General features: G+C 44.3%; 1 protein-coding gene across 3 annotated transcripts in view; it reads right to left on the bottom strand.

The window, feature by feature from the left end:
* Positions 1–430: 430 nt before the first annotated feature.
* The window catches only part of C2H11orf54 (chromosome 2 C11orf54 homolog), a 39,117-nt gene continuing 27,661 nt past the window's right edge, over positions 431–11,886 (bottom strand). For 2 of the 3 annotated variants that reach the window (XM_068268546.1, XM_068268547.1), the window contains exons 8-9: positions 8,988–9,104; positions 986–1,305 (exon numbers count right to left, since the gene is read on the bottom strand). In XM_068268546.1, coding sequence (XP_068124647.1) covers positions 1,132–1,305; positions 8,988–9,104 — 291 coding nt within the window. In that variant the 3' untranslated portion in view covers positions 986–1,131. Of the gene's footprint in view, positions 1,306–8,987; positions 9,105–11,886 lie in introns of all 3 variants that reach the window. The other variant, XM_068268548.1, reaches the window with a different exon arrangement.

Here is an 11,886-nt window from a genome sequence, read left to right as displayed (position 1 = left end):
TAAAATACAGTATTTAAAAAGTATAACTAACCTTGGGGGGGGCTGTGGGACCCAGTCTTTAAGCACAGCAGAGCCCCCAAAAGCCTAAGAAGTTAGCCTGCCCTTCACCACTGTGAGTACACAATTTATGCTGGTCGGTTGAGACTGCTGGTTAGTTGAGTTCTGGATAACGGGGACGCTATTGTATAATGGACTGAGTATTACAAGGTCAAGTACCCACCTGGGCCTTACTAAAGTACCCTTGGGGTACATGTACCATGTTGGGAACGTGAACAAGGATTCCTTCCTGTACACAGAAAGGGTCAAAAAACAACTGAGTTAATCCTGTTACACATCACACTAGATGCTGAAAATAAATGAATGCAAAGAAATGGACATTTACCGTAATTTAATTAATACTGATTTTGATTTATTATAAAACAGAAACAAGCATCGAGAGCCACTTAACTGTGAAACAGGTAAAAATACTTTCATGAAGTTTTAACAATCAGTATAAATCAACACAGCTTGATTGTTCTCAAATATGCACTATAGTAATATACTTGCTTTATGTCACCTTCAAATTCCTAGTCTTAAAGGACCACTATTGCGGAAAATTGTAAAATTTAAAATTCATGAAAACACAAATAAAAAAGTAAATTTCTTCCAGGATAAAATGTGCTACAATTTTATTTTCTCCTATGTTGCTGCCACTTACAATAGGTACTAGAAATCGGACAGAACTGTCAGGTTTTGGACTAGCCCATCTCCTAATGGGGGATTGTCAGGGTTTTCTTTATTTTTAAAAGCACTTGTGAACAGCAGTTGCTAATTCCAACAGCCAGAATAGTGTGCAAACAGATGGGAGGCGGCCTGCATCTTTGTATAAATACTGTCCAGGGAGTGCTTTTGTAAGGAATAAATGAAATACTGAGAATTCCCCATGAAGAAATGGGCTAGTCCAAAACCTGTCAGTTCTGTCATTTTTCCTACTACCTACTGTAAGTAACAGCAACATAGAAGAAAAGTAATTTATGACTCATTTTACTCTGGAAGAAACATGCTTTTTATTTGTATGTGTTTACATGTTTTTAAATTTTACATTGTTTCGCAATAGTGGTCCTTTAACAGTAGAAAAAAATGAAGGCTGAACTAATCTCTTCCAATCATATGGGTGGCAGGTGGCCTGTCGATGCGGTACAAGTATTCTGCAGGATGGAAATAGCCAACGTATTGCACTGTGTCTGGCGTTGTGTCTGTATGGTAGTGTCCTCCTTCTCCATGATGGCTGAAGCAATGAGTATGTTCCACTCGCAGATCAAAACCCTGCAAGAATCCAAAATTACAATTGATGTTTGTTAGCAAAAGCATTTGGTTTTAGAAAACATAAGTCAAATACATCTACCGGTTCAGAAAATAGAATTCAAGGCAACAGATTGTATGTCACGTGAACAACCTCAACTCAGCTTGGCCAGTTGGCCCTGGGACCTTCCCCACTCCTCTTACAAGAACACTGTTATTTTATGGGCTACAAAGGGAACCCAGGATGTGAGTTATATGGAGGCTGCCATATTTAATTTTAAACCCTGTACGTTTCCTGTCCCCTTGATCCTGTGGCTCTAACACTAATAGCCATTTATCCTGAACAAGCATGCAGATCAGGTACTCTGACTCAAGTCTGACTGCATTAGCCACATGCTTGTTTTAGGGTTATGACTCAGACATGACTGAAGCCAGAAAACCAACAGGGCTGCCAGGTACTACTGCGCCTGCGCAGTACAATCCTGATGACATCAGCGCGACCATGTGACCCGCGCGATGGAGTGCAGAAGAAGCCGAAGAAGCCTGGCAAGGTCAGCATCTGCAGTGGGGGGGGGGGGCGACGGCACCCGCCTGTCCGTGGGTGTGGAGGGCCGCCGACCTGGAGGGGGTAGCGGGCAGGAAGGGGGTATTTGGGCAAAGTAGGACCCCCCCTTCCCTCCCCTGGGTCCCCCGATCTGCGCTCCCCCTCCAATTTTAAAACGTTAAGTAGAAGCCGCTACTAGTAAGAGGCAACGGGCGGGGATGACTCCCCTCTTCCGCGTTCCAGCGTGCGCTTCACTGTCGTCACTTCCTGCAATGCCGTCCACTTACAATACAGTGGGCGGCATTGCAGGAAGTGACGACAGTGGAACGCACACTGGAACGCGGAAGAGGCGAGTCATCCCCGCCCGTTGCCTCTTACTAGTTAGTAGTGGCTGCTACTTAACTTTTTAAAGCTGGAGGGGGAGCGCAGATCAGGGAAAATGCCACTTTGTCCAATACCCCCTTCCTGCCCGTTACCCCCTCCAGCTCGGCGGACCCCCAGCCACGGCTTGAGGGGGGGGGGGGCGATTTTTTTCCAAGTTTGCCTCAGGCGGCAAAAAGTCTAGGGCCGGCCCTGGCCATACTTTGCCAGGAAAAAAAAAAATCACATATATAAGTAGATAAATACTTGATCTACTTACAAAAGATGTATAGTACTGACCACATTTTGAGTTCAGAAAATTTTATATAGTAAATGAAGAGAATTCTGTTCCTGGCAGGGGCAATGTCTTTTTCCCACAGTGTGAAGCTAAATCCTGATGTAATTTCCTCCCTTAAAGGAGTTGTCAGGGGAGATATAGTAGAATGAATGGTACTTACCGGGGGCTTCCTCCAGCCCCAAGCTCCCAGGACCTCCCTCGCCGCAGCTCTGCCCGCAGCTTTTCGCCTGAGCTCCGACCCGGTCCCCGGCGATGACGTCAGAGTGACCTGGAGGTACAATCACCGCCACGTGGGCCGGAATGGACTGCGCAGGCGCAGTAGTTCTGCGCCTGCGCAGTCCGCTCCGGCTCACGTGGCGGTGATTGACAGCGCCGATCGCGCAGGCGCAGTACAGAGCGACCTCCAGGTCGGTCTGACGGCATCGCCGGGGACCTGGGTCGGAGCTCCGGCGAACGGAGGGAAGTCCTGGGAGCTTGGGGCTGGAGGAAGCCCACGGTAAGTACCATTCATTTTACTATATTTCCCCTGACAACTCCTTTAAAGGTCCATTCTCATGAAAAAGGTAAAATTTTAAATGCATGTAAACACATACAAATAAGACATACGTTTCTTTCAGAGTAAAATGAGCTGTAAATTACTTTTCTCCTATTTTGCTGTCACTTACAGTAGGTAGAAGAAATCTGACAGAACCGACAGGTTTTGGAGCAGCCCATCTCCTCACGAGGGAGTCTCATGGTTTTGTTTAGTTTCAAAAGCACTTAGCAAGTGGCATTTTCTCTGTCCATCTGCCAAAAAAGTGTGCAGTGAGCACAGAGGCTGGCCAGCATCACTGTAAAAACACTTTTCAGGGAATGTTTTCATAAAAAATAAAAGCCTTGATGAGAATCCCCCATGAAGAAATTGACTAGTTCAAAACCTCTCGGTTCCATCAGATTTCTACTACTTACTGTAAGTGACAGCAACATAAGAGATTCAGATTGTTAGCTCTTCTGTAGGACAGTTACTCAGAGAACTATAAATTCTGTAGAGTATTGTAGGAGATCTCAGCGTTATATAAATATCCAGTAATAATATGTTAAGCTACAAACTCACCGGAAGATGGATCGGGGGAACCCATGTCGATGTGACACGACCAACAAGCGTTCACTGATCCATCTCCTCCTACCGCAGGAACACGCATCTACACAATGGGCGTGGACGAGAGTTTAAACGATTGTGGCACTTTGCGCAGGAGTCGTCTGTGATTTTAAAGATCTGATCCACCGTGACGGTCATAATTTCCATAGGTGGCAAAACATCATTTGTTCAATCAAGCACACGTACCTACATTGCAAAGTCGCAGAAAAGATTGCTCGTCATGCAAAAAATTGCATGATAAGTCACATTTTGGGTATGTGCCTTTATGTATCCAGAGGCTTCAAGAGAGTTCTGCTGAGGTTCTCATTTTTTTGCTGAGAGTTTGTTCACTTTACAGAATCATTGAGAGATAACAGCCTTCAACTAGCTAGAAGTTATTTAACCAGACAGGTGTCTAGCTTCACAAAACATTTGCTATAACATAGACTGAAGCAAAAACAATGCAACAGCTCTGTGATTGCACTGGACATTGTATATACATAAAAACAGCAGATGCTGCATTAGACTTGTGCCAGGTTTAGTTGAAATCATATAAACAAGTGCAATTTCCAGATGGCATCTGATAAAAACAAAACAAAACAAAAAAAAAAAAACAACAACTTCAAATGCAATACTCACTGGTCTATGCAGTAATGTCTGTGAAAGTAACATGTAAACACCAAATAATTGTTATTAAACATTATTTATAAAACACTAACATATTGCGCAGCCCTGTAGTATAGATAAGGGAGATATTACAACATTAAACGTTGTCACACAGGGGCATTACAACGTTAAACAATGGTACACAAAACAGTCAAATAGTGTAACAAACAATGGTATGCACATTGCAAGGTAGAGATAAATACAGAAGTTGAGTTACTGATTCCATATGTGGCAGAGAAAAACCAGGGAATAGGGCCCTACCAAATAGGCTCACAATCTAAAGCCCCATCTACACGATACGATTCTTTGTGCGTTTCTATTTACGATCCGATTAAATCCGACATATCCGATCGGGATTTGATGCAATTTGATTTGCCATTGCAAAACAATGGCAAATCGAATTGAATGGATCCCGATCGGACATGTCGGATTTAATCGGATCGTAAAAAGAATCGTAATCGAATCGCACAAAGAATCGTATCGTGTAAATGGGGCTTAAGGGTTACATTGGTGGAACACATTAGAGGGGTGGGGTGGTAGTTTAAAGGGGGCCATTGGAGCTATGAAGAGTGGGTAGGCTAAACAGATGGGTCTTTAAAAGGAACCCGAGGTGTGATGCTGGGAATACACGTTTCGTTTTTGCCTTCGTTTAAACCTTCGTTTCGATTGTGCCTTTTGTCCTTTTCGATCCCGAAATAATCGACCGTACGGTTAATATCACCACCCACGGTTTCGTTTTTTTTTTTCGATTCTGATGGTTTCGTTTTTCCAATGATCGAAGGCTGCAAAGAAACGAAACGTAGTACAGGGACGGACGGCATAAACGAATATATAATCGATCTGAACAGCCATCAAGCCTACCAATGGCTCGATTAGATGGATAAAGAGAGATAATATCAAACATGTTCGATCACTAGTCGTTCGTTTTTGGGGTCTATTAATTGAAACTATAATGAGATTATGACTATTTTCACATACGTTTTCAACACTTGATTCGTTTACCGAACGAATCGAAGGCTAAAACGAAGGCTAAAACGAAACGTGTATTCCCAGCATGAGACCTATGGAGACAAATGAAATAAATCTGCTGATCTTTCTGGTCAGTAGGGTCTAAATCACACACCTGAAACAAGCATATAGCTAATCTTGTCAGATTTGTCATAGACCTCTAATCTGCATGCTTGTTCAGGGTTTATGGCTTAAAGTATTAGAAGCAGAGGATTAGCAGGACAGACAGGCTATGTGCATTATTTAAAAGTAAATAAACTTGTCAGCCTCCATATCCCTCTCACCTCGGGTTACCTTTAAGGCCTGCTTGAATGAGTTGAAGGTGAGGGTGAGCCTGATGTGTGGAGGGAGTAAGGGCTGCTCTGGGGAACCCCTGGAGCATGTAATGTGAGAGGTGGACATCCGTAGAGCGTTGGAGGAGTGGAGAGAGTGGTTTGGGGATTCATGAACACAGGTGCAAAAAAACCACCCAAAAATGGAGCAGAGGTGGAGTGCTTGCCCATAGCAACCAATGGGTTTAAACTGCTGCAAGAGTCTCACCTGAAATGATCACTAACTATTGTTGTGTGTGACAAAATGTAGTGTGTATAGTTTATGTAGAAAAGTCTTGAAGAAATTGATCTAAGAGCATTTCAAAAAGATGCATATACTGTACACATTTACATCAGTAAATGTTGGCCCCTAGTAGACTACGCCAGCCACCATCAAACACCACACCTCTCCCTACCTCCTTGGCTCCAGGAAGCACCCCATGTCACCATCAGAGATGCCTAGCATGCCAATTTGTCCTCACTACACCAACGGTTTCTTCCTCAGTCACAAATATAACATATAATATCAAAAACGCTATTAACTGCGGATCAAAATACATAATTTACGTTATTTCATGTCCGTGCCAGCTACAGTATGTGGGCAGAACTACCCAACTGGCTAGAAGCAGAGTGGGACAACACAAAAGAAATATAATAAAAAAATATCCCCTACACAGTGTATCACGTCACTTTTCCACACACCACAATAGCAACCCCGCACTGTTTCGTATTACTTTTGTCGAATCTATCCCACACCACCACTCAGACTCTTTTGACTCCCTCAAAAAAAGAGAAATGTATTGGATACAAATTCTCAAAACGCTTTCTCCAGACGGTCTCAATGAAGTGCTGGAGAAAATTTACTAGCTCCACTCCTCGAATAATTACCGAGTTTTTTTTTTAATCTTGTGCTCTCTTTTTTATCAGTTTTCAATTCATTCATGTTTGACTTTTTTTATTAGTCTATTCATATTTCTTTTTAAAATGGTTTTATCATGAGTTTATGTCATCCGCATGCTTATGACCTATTTGTTGGTATTTACCGTATATTAATTGATTTTTTTATGTACATTGATAATATTACATTTTTTATGTACATTGATATTTATTAATTTTATACCGGATATTGTTGTATTTCATCTACTAATAATCTAATCAATGATAATGTACATGACCATGTGTATAATACCTCTGGTTTCACAACCTGATTGACTACAACAAGACCATTAGCTGATACATACAGACAATCTTGTATTTAAAGAGGAACTGTAACGACAAAACGGCCCCTGGGGGGTACTCACCTCGGGTGGGGGAAGCCTCAGGATCCTAATGAGGCTTCCCACGCCGTCCTGCGTCCCTCGGGGGTCTCGCTGTAGCCCTCCGTACAGCCGTGACGCAATATTTACCTTCCTGGCTCCTGCGCAGGCGCTCTGATGCCTCTCGGCGCTGAAGTAGGCGGAAATACCCGATCGCCGTCGGGTCTGCTCTACTGCGCAGGCGCAAGTTTCCGGCGCCTGCGCAGTAGAGCGGACCCGACGGAGATCGGGTATTTCAGTCTATTTCCGTGAAGAAAGTCGCCACAGCGCCCCCGCTGGAGCCAGCAAAGGTAAATATTGAACTGACAGTCGGCACAGTCGCCGGCTGTTCGGAGGGCTGCGGCGAGACCCCCGTGGGACAGAGGACGGCGTGGGAAGCCTCATTAGGATCCGGAGGCTTCCCCCACCTGAGGTGAGCACCCCCCAGGGGAGGTTTTTGTTGTTACAGAGTCTCTTTAAGTGTATTTCCTGCTACCTGCTTGAAACACTAGGTGGCAGCATCCCCCTACAACAGCGTACCAAGTTTAACTATATATATATATATATATATATATATATATATATATATATATATATATATATATATATATATATATATATATATATATATATATATATATATATATATATATATATATATATATATATATATATATATATATATACACATTCATTCCCTGTTTAGAACCAAAGATTTTTTTAGAAGATATCAGACTACTCCGCCTGTCCCCCGTTTTTACACATAGATATACCCAATTACTTTTATTTATGCTATATTCCCCAGCCATGTCTTAACATAGATTTTCCCTCACTTAATATGGCCACAACAGCCTCTGACGCAGGCGCACTATGCACCCAATACCCTTCACTACCCACGTGGCATCTTCCGCAATTGACGCATGCGCATTGAGGACAAGCGTAACCCACGCATGCGCAATTACTACAAGCGGCGTGACGCAATCGGCGCACCGCTCCGTCCCCTATACCAGACACACCCCCCTCAGCAGCGTCCATTCACCTTACTTACTCTGCCCCCACCCCCTCACCAGCCTTATTGGCAGATCACTTCAGCTGGCAACCACGCCCATCCCCTCCAGTCACAGCCCCGTAAACATCATATCCGGCTATTTAAAGGTCCTGAGCAGGCATACGAGCACAGAGGTGCCAAGCCCGATCTGGACCTACAGCTGGTAAGTGACATTTGCTCTAATGCAATTTATCTAAATGCTCTACCTCCTTACATGTTTATACTTATCTGCTTCTCACCACAAACCCAAAACAACCCCTCGGTGCTCTCTTTTCCTCCACCTTTCTCCCCTCAGCTCTAATTACACCATACACATCCCTGCCTCTCTAGGAGTCCACAGCCAGGTTACCAATCGGAGAATATTCCCAATACTTTTCCCTCTATCCCCCCCCATCCTACTCCGTCCCCTATTCAACAATCTTTTCCACACTCAGGCTATTTACAATGATACCAACTACCCACAGTTACTACAATTTGTACCACCCCACACACTGAGCAATAAATTATATACCACATATTATGATGTCATGAACTTCCCATATGTACAAATATACATACACAGCTTTCTGATAAGGTCTTTATATTTTTTTATCTCTGTCATTTGTAGTGTGATACTCCTGTTGTTTAATGCCTGAGGAAGCGGGATCTTGCCCGTGAAACGCGTTGCAGTGTATCTTGGAGTATGTGAATAAACTGTTTGTGAATATAATCAATGGTATTGAGTCTGTTTTGGGTTGGTTGGTCCACCGCCACCACCTGAATATTTTAAACTTTTTACTGCATTTTTATCCTGTTGGCGCCTCTGTACATTGACATATCCAGTATTCCGCCCTTGGTGGAAGGGTGATACACCCTCCTTTTCTTCTATCACAGAGAGCGATATCTTAATCCTGAGTGGGGACAGGTCTAATCTCCCCACCTGCCTTTACAGTGGTTGCCTGAGCGGTAACCCATGTTTGTAAGTATAATACTTACTTCTCAATTATTCCGTGTTCAAAAACTACTACACCATATCGGGCTCTTGGTTTTGTCTTTTTATTTACATCAGTCTATACTTACCGGGTCTTGAGACACAAACACTGACTGGCAAATCAGTGGAGCCCTCATTTCATAGAAGTTTAACCAATGATCAACATCCTCATCTGTGTTAAGGGGGCAGGCAGAAAACTCACGGGGCTGTAAGAAAAGTCATTTCATCTTGTTAATTGCCTTTTGAAAATATTTTGAGCAGTACAACGCCAAAAAGTTCAATCGGTCAGTAAAAAGAAGAGTTTTACGTTTAAGGGTCCTGACAGACTGGTAACTTCTGCACTCACCTCTGTAATACACTTACAACTCCAATGCCTAGTTACCTTTGAGGAATAATTTATATCACAACTCATTAGCTCATCTTCCTTGTTGCTGTGCATCTCCCAGGCACTCAGTGTTTCTCTCTCTCTCTCTCTCTTTGCAAGCATGCAGAGACGTAGCTATGGGGGGCAAGGGGGCGAAATATGTCCCTGGGCGTAGTACTGTGAGGGCGCTCAGCATGGCCGCTGCATTCCCATGTGCGTGAAAGGTGGCTCGCTGGCTGCCCAAAGTGCCCCAGCTACCCAGGCTTCTCTCCCTCTCTCTGCAGAGGAATGCAGAAGAGTTAACAGCAGCAGAGAAAATGGGGCACATTGGCTATTTAAAGGGGGCACATCTGGCTATATGGGGGAAGGACGGCACATATAAAGCTAAATAAAGGTGGGCAAATTTGGCTATCTATCTATACAGCATTTGTACATTTGACTCCACCCATGACCACAACCACATTCTGATGTGTGGCCATGCCCATTTTGTCAAGAGGGGTGTGTGCAAAAACGGTCTGTCCCTGGGTGCTGAAAACCCTAGCTATGCCTCTGTAATCATGGCTGTCACTTACTATGGTCCTAATACCCAGTCCAATCACTAGTATAATGCTGCAGTGTACGCTGGCAACAGAAAGCAAGCAGGCCACTAAATACACATATCTCGGGGTCGAGGAAGGCAAGTTAATGTGGCCTACTAGCAGCCCGTTACTAAAATGTAGCTATCACTATCTGCCTCTCACTAGAATCTGACAATCTCCCTACCATGGGCACTGAAATGTCTTGGAGCTGGGAAATGCCCACTTTTGGACCATTTTTTGGCTCTACCCCATTCAGTTTTAAAAAAGAAAACAAAATCAGGCAGAACACTGTGCCTGATCTTCCACTGATTATAAAGTGTATGGCAAGCTTTAGTACCCATAGCTAAATTCTATGCTAACCCTTTGGGTAACGGCTGGCACCTTAAAGGGGAACTGAAGAGAGAGGTATATGGAGGCTGTCATGTTTATTTCCTTTTAATCAATACCAGTTGCCTGGCAGCCCTGCTGGTCTATTTCTCTGCAGTAGTATCTGATTAAAACCAGAAACAAGCATGCAGCTAGTCTTGTCAGATCAGACTTATAAGTCTGAACCACTGAAACACCTGATCTGCTGCATGCTTGTTCAGGGGCTATGGCTAATAGTACTAGAGGCATAGGATCAGCAGGGCTGCCAGGCAACTGGTATTGTCTAAAAGGAAATAAACATGACAGCCTCCATATACCTCTCTCTTCAGTTCCCCTTTAAAGAGAATCTGTACTCTAAAATTCTTAAAATAAAAAGCATACCATTCTATTCAATATGTTCTCCTTGGCCCCTCTGTGCTGTTTCTGCCACTCTCTGCTACAATCCTGGCTTGTAATTGCCAGTTTTAGGCAGTGTTTACAAACAAAAAACATGGCTGCTAACCATCATGTGATAGGCTGTGAGAAGCTCAGTCTGTTACTCATAGAGCCTGCAGGGGGCGTGGAGAGGGTGTGTAAGACAGACCACATTAGAACAGGTATAGGAACTTATAGGATAGAAGAAATAAGGCTGAAATTTTTGTTACAGAGTCTTTAACCTATTGCGGACCGCCGCAGTATAAATCTACGGCGGGCAGGGGACGTTCTGACCGGACGTAAACTCTACGTCCCATTGACCGCGCGCCCCTGCCCGTCTCCGCCGCTGTCCCCGCTCGGTCTGCGCAGAAATGTGCTGCCCTGCCGCCTCTATGACAGCAGAGCACTGTGCGCCGGGCAGGAGCCGTTTTCATTGGCTCCTGGCCCTGTCATTCATGTAAGCCATTCCCATTGGCTTACATGGAGTGACAGGGTCAGGAGCAAATGAAAGCGGCTCCTGACCGGCACACAGCGGAGCAGCCTGCGGCGGGGACAGAGCGGCGTGTTCGTCGGGTGCGGCGGATTTTAGCGGCGATTCGTCGGGAAGTGGTGGTTTACGGGACCAGCACCCTCCAGCCCCCTCTGGTCCTCAAGGGGGCAGAGGGTGCTGGTCCCAAATTAAAGAGAACCTGTACTGAGTAAAAATATTTAAAATAAACACATGAGGTAACTTCAAATGAACATTGCATAGTTACCTTGCCATCAGTTCCTCCGAGAAGCTCACCATTTTCTTCTGACAATAATCCCTTCCAGTTCTGACAATATTTTGTCAGATCTGAAATATATCAGTTGCTGTCAGTAAAATATCAGTTGCTGTCAGTTATAGCTGAGAGGAAAACTGATGTACCAGGTAATGTCCATGTTTCCCTATGGCTCAAGTGGGTGATGTTACAGTTTAACTGTGTGCTGACCAGAAAGCTGTTATGGGTAATGGCCATTTTCAAAATGGAGGATGGAAAATTCCCTTGATCACAGTGAACAAATAGGACGCGGGACAGGAGAAAGACACTGAGGAGTAGACTACATGGAAGGTACGTATGACTTGTGTATGCTTGTTTTGACTTTTAATTTTCAGTTCAGGTTTTCTTTAACCTATTTTGGTTCCTGGACGTATAAACTACGCCCAGGAACCATGCGCGCTGCCGCACGCTCCCGTGGCCGATCGCGCGCGTGCACGCGCACTCCCGGCCGCGGATTCGGTAGCCA

The sequence above is a fragment of the Hyperolius riggenbachi genome, chromosome 2 (genome assembly GCF_040937935.1).
Source record: "Hyperolius riggenbachi isolate aHypRig1 chromosome 2, aHypRig1.pri, whole genome shotgun sequence".
Classification (NCBI taxonomy): Eukaryota; Metazoa; Chordata; class Amphibia; order Anura; family Hyperoliidae; genus Hyperolius; species Hyperolius riggenbachi.
The sequence above is the reverse complement of the archived record's forward strand: the minus strand, read 5'-3'. Positions and strand labels throughout refer to the sequence as shown.